Consider the following 22,688-nt stretch of genomic DNA (forward strand, 5'->3'; position numbering starts at 1 on the left):
ACTGGGAAAACCATAGCTTTGATTAGACGGACCTTTGTCGGCAAGGTGATGTCTCTGCTTCTTACTATGCTGTCTAGGTTTGCCATAGCTTTCTTCCCAAGGAGCAAGCGTCTTTTAATTTCATGGCTACAGTCACCGTCTGCGGTGATCTTGGAGCCCAAGAAAGTAAAATCTGTCACTGCTGCCATTTCTTCCCCTTCTATATGCCAGGAAGTGATAGGGCCAGATGCCATGATCTTCGTTTTTTTAATGTTGAGTTTCAAACCAGCTTTTGCACTCTCCTCTTTCACCCTCAACAAGAGGCTCTTTAGATCCTCTTCACTTTCTGCCATTAGGGTGGTATCGTCTGCATATCGGAGGTTGTTGATAATTATCCCGGCAATCTTAATTCCGACCTCTGATTCATCCAACCCGGCATTTCTCATGATGTACTCTGCATATAAGTTAAATAAGCAGGGTGACAATATGCAGCCTTGTCGTACTCCTTTCCCAATTTTGAACCACTCGGTTGTTCCATGTCCGGTTCTTACTGTTGCTTCTTGACCCTCGTACAGGTTTCTCAGGAGACAGGTAAGGTGGTCTGGTACTCCCATCACTTTAAGAATTTGCCACAGTTTGTTGTGATCCACACAATCAAAGGCTTTAGTGTAGTCAATGAAACAGAAATAGACGTTTTTCTGGAATTCTCTTGCTTTCTCCATGATGCAGCGAATGTTGGCGATTTGATCTCTCGTTCCTCTGCCTCTTCGAAACCCAGCTTGTACTTCCGGTAGTTCTCGGTTCGCATACTGCTGAAGCCTAGCTTGTAGGATTTTGAGCATCACCTTGCTGGCATGTGAAATGAGCGCAATTGTGCGGTAGTTTGAACACTCTTTGGCGTTGCCCTTCTTTGGAATTGGAATGTAAACTGACCATTGCTTTTGCAGTCTTGCGGCCTTTGCTGAGTGTTCCAAATTTGTTGGCATATTGAATGCAGCACTTTAACAGCATCATCTTTTAGGATTTTAAATAGCTCAGCTGGAATACTGTCATCTCCGCTAGCTTTGTTGTTACTAATGCTTCCTAAGGCCCACTTGACTTCACTCTCTAGGATGCCCGGCTCAAGTTCAGTGACCACACTCTCATGGCTGTCAGGGACATTTAGATCTTTCCTGTAGAGTTCTTCTGTGTATTCTTTCCACCTCTTCTTATCTCATCTGCTTCTGTGAGGTCTCTGCCTTCTTTGTCCTTTATCATGCCCGTCTTTGCACAAAACGTTCCCTTGAGATCTCCAATTTTCTTGAAAAGATCTCTAGTCTTTCCCATTCTGTTGTTTTCCTCGATTTCCTTGCATTGTTCATTTAAGAAGGCCTTCTTGTCTCTCCTTGCTATTCTCTGGAACTCTGCATTCAATTGGATATATCTTCCCCTTTCTCCCTTGCTTTTTGCTTCCCTTCTTTCTTCAGCTACTTGTAAAGCCTCATCAGACAGCCACTTGGCTTTCTTGCATTTCTTTTTCTTTGGGATGGATTTTGTTGCTGCCTCCTGAACAATGTTACGGACCTCTGTCCATAGTTCCTCAGGCATTCTGTCTATCAGGTCTAATCCCTGAAATCTATTCCTCACCTCCACTGTATATTCATAAGGGATATGATTTAGGTCATACCTGAATGGTTTAGTGGTTTTCCCTACATTCTTCAATTTAAGCCGAAATTTTGCAAGAACCAGCTCATGATCTGAGCCACAGTCAGCTCCAGGTCTTGTTTTTACTGACTGTATGGAGCTTCTCCATCTTTGGCTGCAAAGGACATAATCAATCTGATTTCGATATTGACCATCTGGTGATGTCCATGTGTAGAGTCGTCTCTTGTGCTGTTGGAAGCATTTTTTTAATTGAGTTTTTACTCAGGCGCACTTTTAAATTACAATTGCCAGCCTGGTATCAGACCAATGTTGCAGCTTTTATCGGAGGCAGTGCCTCAGTTTCCCCTGAATTGCTCCAAGCAGTTTGCCAGGCAGGCGGATTTTTTGGAAGGTGGAGCTTCAGAAGCCCCTCCCAGCTGCATGTGAGGTCTTTCCATTAGTAAACTAAAGGCACGAGTGTTTTGCTTTATTCACTTTAGCTAGGGCAGTCTTGTCGTAACAAAATCTGAGAGCTCCACTCAGCAGTGCATGTGTTTTGCACAAGCAGATCTTGTTCCCTTTTAATTAACTATGTTTGTTATCCTGTTGCCTTGGAATAGAATGGACACCTTTGTGTAGATAACGTCTTTCTCACCCCTTTCCTTTGTTCCAAAATGCAGATAAAGAAGAAGTGCAAAGAAAACGACAGAAGCTCATGCCTAACTTCTCGGATAGTTATGGTGGAAGCGGTGCAGGTGCCGGAGGAGGTGGAATGTATGGAGGAGGTGGTGGTGCTGGAGGTGGTGCTGGTGCTGGATCAGGTAAGGAGATATGGCAACTGATACGAACACTGAGATGTGCATTTTAGAAATGGTCCCTTGCATTCTAGACTAGTGAAATGATCACTAGTATGGCAGGCTTTGTATAGCAGGAGGCCTGATGCACTGCAAGGACCCCTGGTGGGTGTAGTGTATCTCTGTGGTTCTGTGCACAGAAACACACTGCACTCCCTCCCCCTGTTTGATTCCCGTCATTGAGGGCTGGATCACCCAATATCAGGGAGAGAGGAAAGCTACTGCCCTCATCAAAGCAGTTTACCCAAGTACAGTACTTTCTCTGCGCTCTGGGATGTCATTGAGATGGGAAATAAACCTCTGCCATGATGAACGCCGGTATTAAGAATCAAACCTGATCCTACTTTTATTGGTTTGTATTTTCATCTGTATTGACCTGTCCTGAGTTTACTTTCTTCGGCACACTGGAGTGTGACAAACGGCTTCTCCACATGGGGCTTTTATCCTGTGATTGAGATTGGTTACTTGTGGAAGTTTGTGGGTCCTTTACATGACGTCAACTTCCAACGCCCCTCCCATGCTTTCTGACCATTTCCGCAGCTTTATTTGAAACAGAAAGAATGAGCGAATAAAAAGAAGCTGTTTGAATTTGTCAGTGTAAAGAGGAAGAGGTGCTATAACAACAGAACCATCTAGTGGCTGTATAATGAAACATATAGAACTTGCAGATAAAGCCAGGCCTCCGAAAAACCATATGAAGGAGCCCATCTTAATCTCACAAAGAATCCAGAATCAGAAGCCTCGGTAAAGTCAGGGGGATAAGAAAACCTGATGTGGGGAAACCCAACAAGATGGGAACTGGCCATATTCATGTCATTGATTTTGAATTATGTTTTTAGTACACCTGTTGTTTTTGGAGGGCAAGTTGGATGTTATCTTCTTTTTTGTTAAATTTCATGAAGAACTGTTGAGAAACACCATCAATTTATGAAGAGACTGGCCTGAGAAAGTGGTAGGGGCTTAATACAGGTTTCTTTAAATTTTAAAGCTACAATTTTTGTATTTTCTGTATACCCATTTCCGCTATCTTCTGTATTTTTAGCCCTGCCCTTCTGCCTTTGGCCCTGCCCTCTTTGCCTCTGGCCCCACCCACCACTGGAGTACAGCCCCCAAGAGAGTCTCTAAAATGGAATTTGGCCCTCAGGCCAAAAGAGATTCCCCACTCTAGCTTTAAAAGATATTCTTCCTGTTGATGGATACTGTTGTAACAACTCCATTTCAATATAACTTGAAAAGAATATCAGGCTGATTAATAGCCTCTGTATATTAATGGATTAATAGCCTCTGTATAATAATTGATTTTAGATCAAATGCTAAGACTACTTTATTCCACATAGTTTCTGTATATTGAAAAGCTATGCAGTAATTCTTTGCATCCCTAAACATCAGTCTTCAGTTACTTCCACACACACTTATCTTAAAAATGTAAGGATTTCTGTGGATTTTAAGGAACTATGGATAATCAAAAACCAACTCTGATTTCAAAATACTGTTATCTACTTGAGGGAGGATTTCTTAGTGATTTATGCCCATCCCTCCCTCAAGAGTCAAAAAAAAGTGAAGCAGAAGATGTATTCCCCTGAAATATGGTGGCATGGAGTCTTTCATTTTCTTTATGCAGTACTTTTTCCAAGTGATTGTTAGTATGGCCCATTCCTTAGAAAAGAGATTGTTCTCATTCTTAAAAGCTGCATTACAAGCACCAGTGGATTAGTTCAAAGCATTTTATGTTTATACTGTATATGAAGGATTGGGAACCTCCAGCTTCCCATGCCCTCTCCCCTCTCCCACAGCCACAGAAAATCTCTTAGCTCTGATTGGATATAAGAGATTTTCAGCAGGGAAAATCTGTTATCTCTGTCTGATCACCGATGGAGGTTTTAAAAAGCCTAATTGCAGCATGGAGGAATATTTTCGGGGTGGTTGCTGCTGGGAAGGGAAGCGCTAACACCCCCCCCCCCCCAATGCTGTGACCTTGCCTCAAAAAGTCTCTCCCTCACCTGGGCCCAATCTACATGGCCAATTTAATGTGGAGGGAGAGCACATTGGAGTCATTTGCAATAGATGATGTTGTGGCCAATCAGCAGCAACTGTGCTGCTTCCCTCTGGAAAAGGCACATTTTTGGAAAGCCCTTTTGGTATGTCTTTTTTCTTAAACGTGGCTCCTGAGTGGTTCAGCTACAGTGTGCCTTGTCCCCCTGCATTAAATCCTGGGCGTGCCTATTTGTGTAACCTGCTGTGACCTGACAGTGACCGAGTCAAGGGGTGGGGCTGCCCCCTTGAGATCAAGTACCCTTTGTTTCCCATTCGCAGCCATGCTGTTCCAAGCATTCAAAATAAGGAAGTCCCTGCTTTACCCACTGAGAGGAAGTAGCCTCTGTTCTCCATTCCTGACTTTGCAGCTGCGCTGTTCCAATTATTCACAGTCCCTGCTTTACTCATTGAGAGCAAGTAGCCTCTGTTCTCCGTTCATGATCTCGCAGTGGCGCTGTTCCAGTCATTCAAAATAGGCCAGTCCTGCTTTACCCACTGACAGGAAGTAGCTTCTGTTCTCCATTTATAATCTCACAACCACGCTGCTCCAAGCATTCAAAGAAACATGCCTGTCAAACTAATCCCTGCCTGATAGATCTTTAAGAAGGGAGAGCTGGCATAGGGGAAATCGGCTCACCTTACCATAGTCTGAGGTGGAGAAAAGTGTGCTGGTGGGCGAGGCAGGAGTGGACACTTCATTATCATCATCATCGTTGTTATTATCATCACCATAATCATAATTATTCCTAGTTCTACTGGGCAGGAGTGGATCAAGAGAAGGCACTTGGTGATGCTCTTTTAATCTTGCACAATGTCTCAATGGTGGATGAGAGGAGAGAGGTGTGTGGTTAAACTATGAGGGCTTAATTCAGTGCTTCCAAACTTCCCTGAGCAGGGGAGCATGGACAGGGCAGAAGATGTATTCCCCTCTCATTTACTGAGCAGCACCTGCCAAGTTGATGAGGTTCAGTTCTACTCTGCCCACCCAGCCCAGAAGTATGGAGATTTAAAGCACTGTGTGACCCATGAAAAGTGGGGGTTTATACTCGGCTGTTCTTGCTTTGTGTACCCCTGACGGACCAAAGCTGATTTCATAAAAATCCAGATAATACTCAAACATGCTTCTCATTCTGTTTTCATGTAGATCCCCGCTGGAATCTGGCTTTTTAAAAGCCTCCATTAGTGCCAATAGAGACTTTTCAAAAGTCTTCTTGCCAGCGGTGCGGCAGGGTGGGTGGGTCCTGACAAACATGTCAGGGACCATATGTCACCCATTTGGGGATTTGGCCTTGCCCACTGCTGGCATGTTTCCCTGGACCCAATTAGAGATGGAAAAGGTTCCCCACGCCACCTCTATAATATAATTATAAAGACATTGCATTAGCATATTATAGGCATCTAAAGATTCCTTGGCTGTGTTAAGAAAAGAAATTAGTAAAATTTAATGGAGCTGCCCATTTCTGAATTATTTTTATTGTTTATACCCCACTTTTCTTCCATGGAATTCTAGGAAATGTACACAAGATCCACAGGTACTTTCCCATTTAGGCACTTAACAGACAAAAGTCTGCTGAACTTCAGCTCCATCGTGTGCCTTCAGACCATGCTGTGGTCACTACCTACCCATTTAACATCGGGATTTTAACTGACTGTTGGCATATGAATACTTGGGTTTTAATCTGATAGGCTATGATTAACGACCCATCTCTTGAATCTATATATCTGTTTGCTGTTTTTAGGATATGGATACTCGCCATATGGGTTTTCTGGTTACGGAGCAATGCACTTCCATACCAGCACGAACAAGGCTGGTGCAGGAATGAAACATGGTAACTATCAAAGGGTTTTTTTTTCTTCATTTATTGTATTTATCACAAGCTTGGGGCATGATGATGCAGGCTGGATCCAAAGGCTCTGTGGGCCGCATCTGGCCTGCGGTTCCCTACCCCCTATTGGGACTAGGGAGTTGTGCTGTAAGGTTCACGGATCAATGTCTGTCACGTGCATTTCCAAGGGATGGGGAATGTTTGCTGCCTCTGGCTGCTATTTGCATTCATTCTCAATGTAACTGAAGACAGGTGGAAGCTTTTGCAAATGCATATTGAGAACCAGTGTGGTGTCGTGGTTAGACTTGGGACTCAGGAGATCCAGGTTTTAGTCCCCAATCAGCCATGAAGCTCACTGGGTGACTTTGAGCCAGTCACCGACTCTCAGCCTAAATTGCCTCACAGGGTTGTTGTGAGGATAAAATGGAGGTGAGGAGGACTATGTAAGCCACCTTGGGTTCCTTGCAAGAGGATAAAAAGGGAGCATATAAATGTAAAATGGTCTTTAGGCCCCTTCCATAGAATCATCTATTCTATGATACTAAAAAATAAAATAAATAAATATTCTGATGCTCTATGTTCTCTTAATTTGTTTTTCTTCTACAGTGTAATTGAAATGAAAAAATTAATGCTACATATTTCTGTGTTTTTAAGGATTCTCAAATGACATGCCTAAAAAGGATGGTGAAAGCTGCTGCCACAAAAAACACAGTGTAAAATTCAAAGAGAAAGTAGAAATTGAAGAGAAAAGCAAAACCAATATTGGCACAGCTCCTGAAGCAGAAGAAGCCACTTTATCATGTACTGATGCAGACATTTGTTTACAAGGTAATTAGCAAACACTTTTACCTAGTGTCATTGCATTCATTTAGGAAGGAGAAACTTGGATTAACGGCTTGACCCTTACATGCAACACACAGTTCCAAAGTTGTGAGATTTGATCAGTCTTGGAAATAGGAGATACATTCCCTACATTCAGGCATCTTCCAATATATTATTTATAGATACTTTAGCCATTTATGCTGTCTTCGCATTGCCCCCCCAACCTGCAAGGATGATTGCATTGCTGCTTTAAGTTTTACATAAGGTGATTGAAAATATAGCTTGGATCCTAGAAATCATGTATCTTCCAGAAGTAGAGTTCTATTAGTATTTTTATTTTATTATTTTATATTATCCTGTATTTCATAAAACAGCCTCAAGTTGGCTTACAGTAAAATAATTTTAAAAATATAAAATCATAATAACCAATAAAACAGCACATACAAGACAGCAAGGTCATCAGGTAGAAAGAAACAGACAGTTAAAAGGTTTGTGATATCATTAAAAGCCAATAAAAGAATGAGAGAACAAGATGGATGGTGGTGCTTGAATGTTGGGGGCACTCAGAGAAGGGACTCTGAAGATGATCTCCATTAGCGTACTGTGAGAGGAGGCAGGCAGCCCTTGGACAAATCATTTAGCACTTTTACTTCCTGTGCATTTCCACTGAAGAAAACCAGACTTTGTGGGGCACGTACTGGCAAAGAATAATTGATGCATGGAAGTGTGTGCTCTGGCTTAGGTGTATGTTATTTCACAGTATTATATGATTAGGGCAGTTGATTAAATCTGAAACCTCTTACATTTTTGTGGGTATTCTTGTGGGCAAGTAGTGAATCAATTTTTAAATGTTTCAAATTGAAGGTTTCATATATAAGAACAAGGATAAATTGAAGTGTTGAGGACAGATGACACCTCTTATTTGAAGTGAGAATTACAAGCACGTGAATTCTTCTCTGGCTTGGATTAAAACTGAGCTGGAGAAGAATTTTCGGCTTCCCTCCCTATCATTCTTCCCTCCAACCCCACCCTCCCTGCTGCCACCTTTCCCTTTAAACATTTTTTTGGCCAGCAAGAGCAGGGGTGGCATGTAGGGAAGGGAAGGAGAGAAGTCTGTCCCAATCACCCTGTGTCTCCTAAAGGCAACTGGACCTTTTGGAGCACACCCGGGGTCAGAAAGGGAGGAGGAAGTTGTGTATCCTCGTTCACACAGGCTGTTTCTACACGAGGCATTTATTGTGCGCTCGTGATTGACCACTCACAGAAGTTTACGGCTCCACTGCATGACGTTGTCAACCTCCAGGACATCTCCTGTCCCTATCCTGAGTAATCTCACTATTACAAAAAAGCTGGAATTTTTTTTAAAGTGTGTTTTCGGCAGCCACTAGATGGTGCTGTTCCATTATAAACAATGGGAAGCACACTACAGCCGCCCGGAAATGCCTTGTGAAAGGCACACCCTCGTTGCACCAAGGGAACAGAAGCAAAATGCCCCGGTAAGCCTGCAGAATTTCCGTTAATGTAGAGACACCTAGAGACACACTACTTGCATGTATACATGTATAATGAGTGACCAACGTGGGGCTTAGAGGGTGTTTAACCTGAGTTGCAGTGTACACATAGCAGAGTTATGCATTATGCTCTTGTTAAATGAGGCATATGTGGGAACGGCGGGCTGGGCCTGGCAAGGATGGTGCTTTGACATTTGTGGGGCTTTGAGGTTTGGTGGAAATGGGGGAGGGTTACCTCGGATGAATTCTGAAGTCAGATTGGCTCAGGAAATAAGCTAAGCTGTTACAGATTGTTTTCATGGAAATAACTCAATTTATTTTCAAAGCTTATCGTATGTAAACTGGGGGAGTGTGGGGTGGGCTTGTCTGTCACTAGTGTTGCCTGTTTTTTGTTCTAGATTTGAGTCTTTTGAGGCCATTCTTTTAAATGTGAAATGCTATAATGAAGTCTTGTAATGTGGAAACTGGCCCTAAGTCAAGAAAGACTCCCAGAGTCAAGAAAATATCAAAATTCTCTAAGCAAACAAAACTCCCTGAATGATAGCTAGCATGTTGACTATTCTGTGGTATGATGCACACAGGCATTCTTTACCTTGTGGGCATGGAATGATCATCTGATCATAGGGAATATACACATATTCTTCACACCTTCACCTTAGACCTGAAAGACGGGGAGAAAGTGCAAGTCTCTCATGTTTTGCACCCTTGCTACTTCCTTGGCTTGCATGAAGCAGTGTCCCTGTTTTCACATATTTCACAAGCCACTTAGTCCTGTCCAGGCAAATGTATGAGGACTTAAAGTGGTAGAGGGTTGGGGCCCTGCCCATGCATGCTGGCTTGCCCCCTATGTCTCCAGGCTTGCTGGCCCGCCTAGAGATGTGAAGGCCCAGAAAAAAACAGTAAAATTTGGGGAAACCCCCCATTTTTTTCCAAGGACCGTGTCAGGGTTCCCCTTATGACCTGGACCCCCTGAGCAACTCCTTAAGGATCTCTTGCCTCCATAAGAGTCCCACCTTCCTTCTACTTTCCCCTTTCCAATAATGTGGGGTTTAGGCTATAGGCATGGGGTGATTGACACTCCAGGCACCAGATTTAACCATAACAGTTTACTTAGTAAATTAAAGCAAGCAAAGTGTAACTAAAGGTGATTTAACACAATAGAGCTGAGTGATACAAAAAGCATTAAGAGAAAATAAAAGTTGCAAAATGCAAGTACCTCTACCCTAGCTGTGCTTAGACTTCTCCAGGCTGCTTCTTCCTGCTCCTTCTTCATGATCTGCTCTTCCTGACTCTGCTTTTACTGGCTCTCTTGCTGTCTTTATACATCCTCCTTCCTCAAAACTAAAAGTACTGTTTCAAACTGAAGAAATGAAACTTAACTGGGGAATTGAAATGAAATTTAACTTAGAAAATGAAACTACTCCCAGGGATGCTCCCTCCCAACAGAAAAACCCAGGCTTCTAGGCCTGATCTTTTTGCCTTGCTTCTGTAGGCCTCAAACCTTCACAGACCGTTTTTGTTTTTTTCTGAAAAATTGAATAGCTTTGGATTGTGAATATTTTTTTTAGAATTTAAGAAAGGTGTTTATATATTGTTACCAAGCTTTTATTCTGCCCCAAATGATTTCTAAAAACCATGTAATAACACTTTTACAGAAAGACTAAAGATGTAAAATCTCTGGAAATAATAAAACCATGGGGCAAAATGTTTTTTAATCCTCTCTGTAAGATTCTCAATATACTTATTTCTTCCATTTCTTATTAAAATTCTTGATCCAATATATCTATTACTGATAAACATTTTGGGATGCTCAAAGTCATGCTCAATTTTCCAAACATGTTAATACAGTCACCATATCATAATATGGAAGAAAAAGTACATTCTTGACAGTTTGGATTTTGTGCTACAGCATCCTGAGTTCTGGACTTGTCTTCCTCTGCCTCTAGTTCTTCCTGCTGCTTCTGGCTTCCAGGATGATTCAGATGTTTCAGGGGCTACTTGCTAAAGTTCTGGTCAGACATAAACTAGGAACCTTAAATACATTATGTATAACTTGGCTTGCTGATAAAATTAATCATGTTTGATATATGAAATGTTAAAAGTATAGCTTATTCATACAATAATTACAAATTTACTAACGGAGTTCACATTTTAAAGTTTTCAGATATATGATAATTTTATGAGCAAACCAAGTAATACATAATATAACTTTAGGAACATTAAAGCTGTTTTATGTTCCTAAAGCAACCTCCCTCAACTTGGTACCCTACAGATATTTTGGTCTACAACAGCAAGCATTCCTAACTATTGGCCATCCTGCCTGAGGCTGACAGGAGCTGAAGTCCAAAATATCTGGAGGGCACCAGGTTGGGAAAGGCTGCCCTAAAGGAACAAAGTGAGTTTAGATCTGTAAAGAGTGCTAAAAAAATAAGTATTGCTTATTTTTTCATTTCCCCCCCAAAACACATTTTTTCATGGCTTCAAGATTTTCAGAAATTCCACCTCTGTAGCCCTGCCCCCCCCTCATTTCAGACTTTACTGTGCTGAATCTGTAAGGTCTGAAAGGGTAGAATTTCACTTGAACACAGGTGGAATTTTCCATGCAGTTGTGAACCCTGATAAGCAACCTTCTCTGCAGAGTCTTCTGTGTTGATCTGCAGTTCATGAGATAGCTCCAGGTGAGGTGCTTTGTTTGGGATTGCAACCCTTGTGTTTTCTGGCAGTAAGATTTCAATCAGTAGTAGTCTTCATATATGCTACAGTTGAATTGCATCTGATTGGTGCCCTGAGAAATTGTGTGTGATGTTGTTATTGTGGTTGCTTATAATGGAGATGGCATTTTTTCCCCTTACAGATGCTTTATTTTTGGAGAAGGCCATGGAGCTTGCGAAACGCCATGCCAATGCCCTTTTTGACTATGCAGTCACTGGAGATGTGAAGATGCTACTGGCTGTACAGCGCCACCTTACAAAAGCCCAGGATGAAAATGGTGACAAGTAAGTGTGTGATGCCAAACCTTTCTAACCTGAAGTTCTGTAAGGTGATGGATGGCGATTTTATATCTGATAGGAAGGGTCATTCCTCAGGTTCCTGAAAGAGTTCTTCCATTCTGAGTTTTTAATAGAAAAATTATTCCTCTCTTTAGGCTGCGATCCAATGCATACTTATCTGAGATTAATTTTCACGGAATTCGTTGAGCTTCACTTCCAAATAAACATGCTTTGGGTTGCACTGTTAATGTGTTGTTGTTGTTGTTAACATCTTATTTTCCCCTGAGTGACAAATGTCATATTTTACTCCTGAGATGATGCGGGAAGGGAAAAATAGCAGTTCCAAAATGAGGCTACATTCCAGTGATTCATTGTAGGTGCTTCTCATGTAAATAGAAAGGCAAAATGATATGACTCATCTATATGTGTAACATTTCAAAAACAGGATGAGTGTCTCTCTTTCTTGGTCCATTTTGCTTTCTAGATTAGATAAAATTCATCCTAGCCCCTTTTCAGCAAGACTTGAGGCTTCAGGCCCTTACAGTTAAATCTCTTGCAATTCCTTCCATCTACTCAAAATTTCAAAATGCATTTACTTAATTGACAAATTCCCATTTGGGGAAGAGAAAAAGCACAGATAATGGATATTGCTCAAGAACCTGTCAAAAGGGTGATGAGCCAGTAGAAAACTTGGATTTCAATCATCCTCAGACGATTAGGGGGAATTTCTCTGCTAAGCTCCTGTTCTGAGGAACTCCAGTCGCCCAGGTTACCCTGTCCAAATCATCTCAGGATGTGATCTGGGAGGAATGCTGACTTGCCTGGACCTCTGACTCTTCTCCCTCCCAGTCCCAAGATATTCCTTGTACCAGCGTTCAACAGTTAAGCTCACCAACGCCCTCTGGCGAGTGTGATTGGCACACTCGCTTTTAAATTTGTGATTCTGCCAGTTGATCAGGCTGTAAGAATCAGATGGAATCTTATGGAGGGTGGAGTTAAGATATACACGCACAACATTTAGAAGGAAGTTAAGGATTTATTGAAGGACAGACACCCAGTGAACAAACACAAACCCCAAATGCAGCAGAATGATGACTAAATACGCAATTAGTTTCCATGACATTCTCAAGGAGTTGCATGCTCCCTGGTCACAAACATAGTTACCCAAATGTGGTGCATTAAAATGACTAAATATACAGTTAGTCTCTGTCACACAGCTTCCTCAGCCAGGCTCAAGCCAGAGCATGCTGACTGTGTAACTGTCCAGTTGGTAAGCACGACAGTGCAAAGATAATGGCGCCTAATCTATGCCCTGGACAGTAAAATCCTGTTTCTGGGATTCTACCCAACGCATATTTACATCATGCAATCAAATACTTAGCCAGAGTAATGGACACATGTTCTGTTGGATCAAGGGACGTGTCGGTATGTGCACATACAAATGATCCAGATTACACTGTGTGAGCCTTCCTCCCAACTTTGAAGCTGTAGAGCTGGGCAGGATCATCCTGCAATCCCCGTTCCCTCCCCAGCCCCAGGTTTAGGAGGAAGGTGTGGGGGTGGGGGGGCTCATTGACAGGTCCATGCAGGGCCAAGCCAGCAAGCCCCCCTCCCACACACCTTTTTCTGCTCCAAAGGTTTATGGGGTCTTTTTTACTGCTGCTCTGAGAGCACTGGCTGAATCCTGCATGGTAATGCAGGAGAAAGAGGCAGAAGGGGTGCTTCTTTCAGTCCCTGTGCAGTAGAGGAGCACAGAATCCCACTGCCAAGCATGAAAAGAGAAGCAGGGATGGGTAGCTCAGAAGATGGCCGCTTGAGTCCCTTCGCCAAGTATTGGCTGAATCTAGAATGCTCTCCAGCTACCTTTGCAGGGGCTTCCTTTGCAGTTGTGGGGAGGCCAGCAGCAGGGGGGACCCTGGGGACGATGTTTGGCACAGCTAGCTAACTAGCTAGCAGCCAGTTATTGTAGATTCCAGTGCTTTGGCCCTCCAGATTGCAATGCCCTGGTAAGGAAGTGCCAAAAGATCCAGCAAGACGTACTCCCAAGGAGGCACAGCATTCACCTTGCTGCAGGGTGGTAATTACAGCATTTTTCAAGCTTCCCATTGTCAGGGGACACTTTCTACATGGACTCTTCTGCCGAGGGGCCCTTGCATGTTGCAGAGGATGCTGGGGCATGTGAGTTCTAGGATGTACGCTTAGTTCATGTGGACTGCTGGCAAGCCCCTCGGGCCTCACTGTGTTACTCCATGTGAACTAAGAGTGTGTGCTAGAATATACCCATCCTTCCTTTGTTGCCTGCACATTGCAGTGAGAGATTGGTGATGGCAAGCAAGCTGACTTCGGTGGAAGCTTGTCTGCCATTACTGTGTTTGCATTGAGGAGCCCCCTTGATAAGCTTCCAAGGAACACAAGTCTATCCTTAGTTAGCCATCCAACAATCTTCCTGTAGATCTCAGCACTTGCAGTGTGGGCTCCCTCCCTAAGCAGAGCCAGCTGGGGCAGGGATCAGATGTATTTTCCTCCTAGGAAAGTACACTGATGGGAAATTCCCATCTTTGAGAGAAGACTATCCTTAATCTACAGATCACTGCTTGGAGGCATATGTTGCAACATAACTGTGGATCTTTGCAGCAAGGTAAGCCTCGATTGAGGGCCAATCTACATGTGATGTTAATTACATGTTTTGCCCTTGAGTGCAGGATTTTTCTTTCTCAAATAGTAAGAGTGAGCCCCCGGAGCCTGGAATGGGAGATAGGGGTTCTTTAGGCCTTTTTCTCCTGCTGTGTTCCTGATCCAGATCAGGCCTGCTATTTGTATGCGTAGGAAAGCTAATGTGCTAATGTGAGCAGGCTAATGTGATGGTAATGTGAGCAGGCTGATCCAAGTCAGGACCTCAACTGGGGAGCAAAGGGCAAAAGCCTCCCCCTTCCTCCACACCAGGGTCCAGATCCCTAAAAGGCAAATATTTGGAGATGAAGGTCAGGCTGTCTATTCTGCACATTGTTGTTGTTCTGCACATTGTTATTATATGTTAATAATAATATTTCTATACACACACACACATCCAGCCAAAACTTTCTGGGAGATTTACAAAGGTTAAAACATTAAAAATACAATATGCAAAATTTAAAAACATAAAAAGCACACAAGCAGACAGAGAAAACAACAAAAGGTTGCACATTATGTAACTTCAACGAAGAGTATCCTTTCAACCTCATCCTTTATGTGCCATGTCTGTATTACACAAGGACAGAGAGTCCAGGTTCGGACAATCACAGAGTTAAAAGAAGCCATCGTGGCTTCTCCCTCTCCTCCCTGCGTGTGACCGTAATTTACATTATTACCAGCGCTTCTACGCAGCTTGCCATGTTGTCTAAACCTGGTGCGCAACGTGGCTGGGATGGCTTTGTACACACCCTTATAATGTGCAGTAGGGGTTGTAGAGTGCGTAAAAAAGCTACCCCTGCCACGCAGCGCACTGGGTTTGGATGACACGGCAACCTGCGCTGCAGCGCGGGGAATAATGCAAATTAAGGTCACTTGTGGGGGGCAGGGGGAGAAGCCACAATGGCTTCTTTTAATCCCGTGATCATCCAAACACCCCCACATTCTCAGAGGGAATATTCTACAATTGTCAATTACCCCTCCTTTGAAGACTCAGCAAAGTATGAACCTAAGCATTTTCCAAAAGCACTGCAAGACATGTTATTTGGATTGATTACTGCCCCCCTCTTTTAATGATTTAAATTAGTTTTTATGTATAAGCACAGCACAGCTACTGATGAGGGCGGAAAGCTAAATGTTTAGCTTAAAGCCATACTATAGTGTTACTGGTAGAATCAAGTAAAGGACAGCAATCATGTACAGATATTAAATAACTAATGCATATAAATGGTATCCAACTTCATGCTGTACTACTCATTCTTCTAGCATTGACTGGAAAATAAAAAGGGAGGGGCGTGAGCAACAGATGTTGATTCGTGTCTCCAGTGCAAAGCAACCCCAAAACAGCTGATGCCCTATTTGGTGGCGACCTTGATTTCCAAGCTGTTAAGACAATTTGTTTAGCAGTTAAGACCACTTTATGGTATATACTGAAGGCCCAGTTGGCTGTAAAATAACCTGACACAGGAAAGAATGCAGCTCATAATGAAACTTTGATTTGTTGAATGACTTTCACCCCAAAACAAGTGAATTACTTTACATCTCCAAAGCATATCTAACCATTGCCAACAGAAAATGGATTCACTTCTACCAGCTGTAATATGTGTCGCCCTTCCCATATTTTTTGCATATGGGCTTAGTCACGTAACAGGTAATCAAGTAGAAATCTGACATGAAAGATATTTCCATTGTTACTGTTTGTTCTATTCATGCAGCTCCCTATGAAATGCAAAGACTGCAGATTAATTGTGCATTTCTTATGCATCAGTTATATTATAGCAGGGTGGGGGACCCAGGCTGTCTCAATGAGGAAAGTATTTCCCTAAGAGGCAAAATAGAGTGGGGAGTAGATAATGGATCTGTTTTGCCAAATCAAATGTGGAAGTTAAGAAATGCTGGAGGTGGATGTACTGCCATACAGGCCCAATCCATGCATTATCTAAATGGCATTGGAACCGCTGCAATGTAGCTGCTTCTTGTGCTGCTCAGGAAATGGTCAAAGAGAAATGATAATATGAACAAGACTGATTGATGTGGTTACATCACCCCACTCCAGTATCCATATAACCATTGTCCTGTTCCAAATGGTACCTGGACCCACTCATGAACTAAGACATGAATCAAACTGCTTGTGGCTATTGCCCAATGTTCAGTAGAGCAGCCTTCCCCAAACTGGGGCCCTCCAGATGCTTAGGACTACAACTCCTTGCCCATTGGCCTTGCTGGCTGGGGCTGATGTGGGTTGAAGTCCAAAACATCTGGAAGGCACTAGGTTGGTGAAGGCTGCAACACAGCATGACCAGCACCTTCAAGCCTTGCTTGTGAACTTCCAGAGGCATATGGTTGGCCACTCCTGGAAACAGAATGCTGGAATAGGTGGATCTTGCTCTTATAACAAGCCAACTGTTGAGATCCCGTTTTTTGAGCTGGGAGGGAGGATTGAGAAGAAACCACTCTTGGCATAGCCAAGTCATCTTTGTTGAATGACTTTCACCCCAAAACACGCCCTCCTATGTTCCCCGCCACAGTTTGTTGGATCCAAGAATTCTTTGGGAGAGTTACCTGTTGAGCTTGATGAGTTGCTTGGTTGACTGTCAAAAGAAAAAGAAGTTACAAATGTAGTAGTTTTTAGTAGTATTTACTAAGAGCATGATGGATGCTCCAGGGGAGGTGGAGAACTTTAAACTGAATCTGATAAACTGAGTCTTGATAAACTGATATCAAGGTATTATGTGTATGTGAAGTTCAGATAGTTTCTTCTTACCTTTTCCTCCATAGTGGAATAATACATGGGAATTGACTTGAGAGCAGTCAAATAAATTGTGGTCTCAGTACTGTGAGCCAGAGAGGTTGGATTTTGCATTGTGTTTCAATTTACATACCGTGTGTGTGTGTGGGGGGGGGGGGTTCCTTTTACATATTAGTTTGTCCAGCTACCTCTCTGATTCCTGTAATCCGGAGTCATATTCTGTATTAAAATGAAGAATACTAATGACCAGCCCAGCACTGGGGAATCCCCAGAGGAAATATGAATTTTCTGATAGTTTTCAGGACAACTCTTGGACTTATGACATTGTGGGTTATATCAGAAACAACTGAAAGCCTTGTAGCACTTTAATAAATTGATTAGGACATAAAGATTTTGTGGACTAGATGCAGGCATGCATGAAGGGCATGCATCTGATGAACAGGACTCATGTCCACAAAAGCTTATGCCATAGTCAATGTGTTAAAGTGCCACAAGACTCCCTGTTGTTTTTGCTGCAACAGACCAACATGGCTGCCCCTCTGGAAATTGCCATATTTCACTCTAAAAAAATGATGGAGCAAATACTTCGCAAACCAAAGTATCTGTCATTAAGACTCTGATTTAGAAAAGGGACTTCAGTCATTGCATTGATTGATTGAGTGAATGACGATTGATTGTTTTTTTAGACCACCAAATAACTGGAGTTCTCTGGTGAATATATATTGATATACTTTCCTTATATGCTGTCTTGATATAGTCTGCTTAGCATGCACCTCTTCATATATCTGTTTGCTTTTTACAGCTTAGGATTTACTTTTTCTTTTCTTCTTTCCCTTTGATCAACGTCAGTGTTCTTCACTTAGCAATTATTCATCTTCACATGGAACTGGTGAGGAATCTCTTAGAAGTGATAGCGGATCTGAATGCTGCTGATGTTCTCAATGTGAGAAATGACCTTTACCAGGTATGGAAGCAATGAGGAGGAGGACCCTTCAGTTGTCCTCTTCTGCTCTTACTGATGACCACCCAAAGACCAGGCAGTGCTTTCTTCTTTAAATTATTGTTAGTTAAAAATCAGTCATTTTAGTTGTGGAAAGTTAAAGAATATTTATATACATTCAGAACACTGAAATTGAGAAGGAGACACAAGTACGAGCATACCTGTAGGAATTGGTGATTTACTAGGGCAGAATCCAATGCTGTCCATCCGCTAGTGGAGCTGTCTGCCAATTCTGGTCCGCACGCAGCCAGCCCCGCCAGTTCCAGTCTGCAGGTGGCCCCTACTGCTTGCGGAACGGCGATGTAGCGCTTCTGGAGGCAAGCCCTGAAACGAGAGGAAACGCTCATTTCTGCAAGGGGGCAGGCCAGCAGAGCTCCCTTATGCGAGCTCCGCCGATCTGCCCCCCTTCCAGAAATGAGCATTTCCCCTCATTTTGGCATGCCTTTGGAAGCACTACGTCGCCGTTCCGCAAGCGGTAGGGGCTGCTTGCAGACCGAAATTACTGGAGCTGGCCGCATGCACCAGGGCAGCACTGGATTCTGCCCCATGTCTTTCACCTCTGAAGGGTGGGGATCAGCGTCTTGGACCATGAAAATACCCTTGTTCTGAAGTGGCTTTAGCTACTCCGGAAACAGTTCTTGGGGGTCACTGTGGGAACCTTGCACGGACACTGCAAGAGATGGCTCTGGGAGGGAAGGAGCCAAACGTCAAAGGTGGACATGGCCAGGCATCTACCAAGGGCTCACACCCCAGCAGGGTCCCTCTAAAAAGAGTTCCCTGGAGTTGCTCCTTCTTTCACCATTGCAAGCTGCTTGTTCACCTGCCTCTCTCTCCGGGCCCAGACAATCTTGGTGGTGAGGACAAAGAGAAGTAAACACTACTGCCTCCTTGCTCACTGGCTCTCTGCCTGTCAAGCAAGCAAGTGGTAGCAAAGATGAGAAAGAGGAGGAGGATCAATAGCAGCTGGTGACAGTGGTGGTGAGAAGGTGGATGTACTGAGGGAGGGGGCTCATGGAGGGTGCCTTGCCCAAGGGCCCTCCGAAACCTGGAGCCAAATAGTAATGGGTCTCAGCCAGACTGATGAAAGAGATCTCACTGACTCACCTTTCCTGCTGCTATAGCTCATGTGACCAATCCCATGTTACCTTTATATTCATCTTAAGATAAGCATATTTTAAACATCTCTAATAAGTTGAAATCCTTTCCCCCCCATTTATATCTTACGTCAATAAGTTGCTCAGTAGTTTCTTTAACAGATACATTTGTATGAATGGTGTTTCTGAGTATTACTTCTCTGTTATTTCCTCCCCCCATTTTTTCCACAGACTCCTTTACACTTGGCTGTTATCACAAAGCAGGCAGGAATGGTAAAGGACTTGCTCAGGGCTGGGGCAGATGTGAGCCTCTTGGATCGCTATGGCAATTCAGTCCTGCATCTGGCAGCAAAACAAGGAGACGAGAAGGTGTTAAATGTGTTGCTTAACCACAAAGAGACATCTCTGATGAGAGACCTTCCTAATGGGGAAGGTAAGCAAATGTCACCAGGAAGTTTGTAGAACACCTCTCAAAGTCTGTGCAGTTTTGTAGCTTATGCAGTACAGCTGTGTGATACCATTTTGAGTCATTTCTTTAGTATGTAGACCCCTGTGTCAGTCTCAGCATTGTTAATAACTAGATGTTGAGACGTCAGACATGTGACCATTTTTTTCAGTTGATGACGATGATTATCTGTGCAATCAATATGCATGATGCTTTAGAGAATTTTGTACAGGGAGCTTACCAGCTAAAATCAACATTGAAGGAAGAGATGGGTAAAAGCAGTATGCTATTCCCCTGCACAAATTCCCAGGTGGGAGCTGCAGAAAGCCAAAAAGCTATGCCTCTATCCCTTCTTTTCCCCTTGTCTTTTCTCCTCCCTGCTACAGTTTGGCATTTCCTTGACAGAAAACGTATGAAACATACTTCAAAAAGATACGTCTCCCCGTCCCACTGCTCCATCCCTTTTCACAAGTGGCAACACTTTTGTAGTGCATGTCGTGTTTTTTCAGGGCTGAAACATGGCAAATTGTATTCAGTGTTGCACCAGGAATTGTTTGGGGTTATTTGTGGGGTATTCTGGGACAGGGAAACAGGGTAGCTGCTCTGGCCACCTTCTCCGCTGGCACATACAGCATGGTTTTAAAACTTTTTTTTAAAGGACTGCTGCTGTAACAAACAACATTTCAAAAATTGTTTTTAAAAAGGGAGAGAAAGGAAAGGAAGCCAGCTGTGATGACAAGCGTCTCACCAAAACCAATTTACCATGGTTCTGCCCCTACTTTGAAAATCTCCCCTCCCCTTTCAGGGGCTGAAATGCTTGCTCTCAATCCAGGAGAAGCCCCAAACTGGGCGAATCCAGCACAGCTGTATTGCCCACACATTTTCTAAATCTTTCCAGGGCTACTCTGCTTGGCCCGATTGTTGTACTGTGCCTCTTGTATTGCAGGCCTGACTGTCATCCACCTAGCCGTGATGGCAAACAGCATGCCTTGTCTCAGACACCTCATGGCTGCTGGTGCTGACATCAACGCCCAGGAACAGAAATCTGGGAGAACTGCCTTGCACCTGGCTGTGGAACAAGGAAATGTCTCCCTGGCAGGTTGCCTTCTGCTTGAGGTGAGCTCCATGTGGCCAAACCCTTTCTTTTTTTCCTAGCTAATTTCCTTTCTTCTTTAAAGGAGAAGCTGCTCTTCTCATTGTGATCCTCCCACCTGGATCAGAGTTGGTGGCATGCAGTCCACAGGTCACACCCTGCGATATTGTAGTTGAAGCATTTCCTGTACTCCCAAGTGTTCAGTGGTGGCTGCATTTGTTTTTGAGCGATGCAGAAACAAGATACATTTGCTTCTTTTTACAAAGAGACTGTTGCAGTGTTCAAATATAATTATAATATAATTAATGTAGTATAATATATATAACAATTAGTGTTATTTATATTAAACATTTTATTTAATTGGGAAGTTATTTTTAACCTGGCTCAAGGTCTATCCATTTCACCCACTGATAGGGAAAGATTGCCTACACTGACCCAGGATAGTTACGGGGCAATCCTAAGCATGTTTACCCACGAGACTGTTCCACTGAGTTCAGTGGGGCTTACCCCCAAGAAAGGATGCATAGGATTGCAGTCTTAAATGGCCATTTGTCTAGTAAGCTGTAAAACCGCAGACTGGCTGAGCAGCTAAATCTTTAGACTACTATTGTGCAAAACTGAGTTCTAGCTTATTTCAAATTTTCTACATTTGAAATAAGCCAGAACTCAACTTTTGTAGCACTTCCTTTTTTTCTTATCAGTTCCTGAAATTTGCCTTCATCTAGTGAAGCATGTGAAGCAGTGTCCAAAGAGTTGGACTTTGCATTTGAGAATTCCATGTTAATTTGTCCTTTGCAACAAGGGAGATAAAACATTTGCCTGTGTTGCTTTCACCAATAATTTAATGCTGTGTTAGATCTCTAGATTAGGAATGCTATATGTTGTTTTTTAAATAGTCATTTCTGTAGGACATTCATTTTTACAGCTCATTTTCCCAATTATTCTTTGGATATTCTGTTAAATATTTTTAACATTATGTTAATGTATATTGGACTTTTGAAATAAATGTGACAACTCAATATTTAATTATCTGATTTCATCAATGGTCTTTTGTATACTTATTCATGTTTACGTATAACTTCATGTGTTCTCTAATTTCTGCACACTTCAGCAACATTATCACAAAAGTACATATACAACGGTAAACGTGCATTGTGGCCCTGATCCAAACTTGCAAGTACTGTGGATACACCAATTCGCTACACTTTGAAATAGACCTCTATTTTTTCTGTAAACACTCTTGCTTTCAAGCTGGCCAAACATGTCCAGAGTCAAAGCATGGAACCACTGTGCATGTTAGTAGCTAAACCAGCATTTCTTGTTTTTCAAATATAGGGGGATGCAGTTGTTGACAGTACTACATATGATGGAACCACTCCACTTCACATAGCCGCTGGAAGGGGCTCTACAAAATTGACAGCTCTTCTCAAAGCAGCAGGTAATTGCTTAGCATGTGCCTGTTATTAATATTTTAAAAATCACCAGTAAAGGCAATTCAGGACTCTTGGAGTGCAAAAAGCGAGTGGGCATGAATCACTCCCAAGCTCCTATCTAATAACATTCTGATAAGCTACAAATATGTCTAGAGACCTGGAGTGAAAGTATCAACTGGTTGGTTCAAAACAGGGTGTGAAATTCAGCCCAACCTCAGACTGTATTGATGGTCCTTGCCCCTTTTGGGTTGCTCATTTGTAGTGCAGCAGTGAAACCAAAACTGGCAGAGTTCCCATTGGGATCTATCCTCAGCCGAGCGATTCTGTGCTCCCTTGTTCTCTCACTTCCCTGCCTGCTTCCTTCCTGCCAAACTGTGCACAGCCCATCCTGTCTCTATGTCCTTTGTTAGTTCTATCCCAGTACTCCTTTCTCTTTCTTTTCAACTTCATGTCTCTCCCAATCCTTGTTTCATCAGATTTCTGCTTCTCAGGCCACTGCTTGTTTTGTCCCACATCCTTCAGCCACTGTATCTCTTGACCAACCTTCCACGTTCTTCTCTCCTCTTCC

At 42.9% G+C, this 22,688-nt stretch overlaps 1 protein-coding gene across 6 annotated transcripts in view; it reads left to right on the forward strand.

The window, feature by feature from the left end:
- The window catches only part of NFKB1 (nuclear factor kappa B subunit 1), a 101,294-nt gene that overhangs the window by 70,532 nt on the left and 8,074 nt on the right, over positions 1-22,688 (forward strand). For all 6 annotated transcript variants that reach the window (XM_084855723.1, XM_084855727.1, XM_084855724.1 and 3 more), the window contains 8 exons: positions 2,283-2,423; positions 6,230-6,319; positions 6,971-7,144; positions 11,504-11,645; positions 17,905-18,019; positions 19,381-19,582; positions 20,541-20,710; positions 22,023-22,125. In XM_084855723.1, coding sequence (XP_084711849.1) covers positions 2,283-2,423; positions 6,230-6,319; positions 6,971-7,144; positions 11,504-11,645; positions 17,905-18,019; positions 19,381-19,582; positions 20,541-20,710; positions 22,023-22,125 — 1,137 coding nt within the window. The remainder of the gene's footprint in view (positions 1-2,282; positions 2,424-6,229; positions 6,320-6,970; positions 7,145-11,503; positions 11,646-17,904; positions 18,020-19,380; positions 19,583-20,540; positions 20,711-22,022; positions 22,126-22,688) is intronic.

This window comes from Heloderma suspectum, chromosome 5 (genome assembly GCF_057233095.1).
Source record: "Heloderma suspectum isolate Gila_16-S chromosome 5, 16-S_ref, whole genome shotgun sequence".
NCBI lineage: Eukaryota > Metazoa > Chordata > Lepidosauria > Squamata > Helodermatidae > Heloderma > Heloderma suspectum.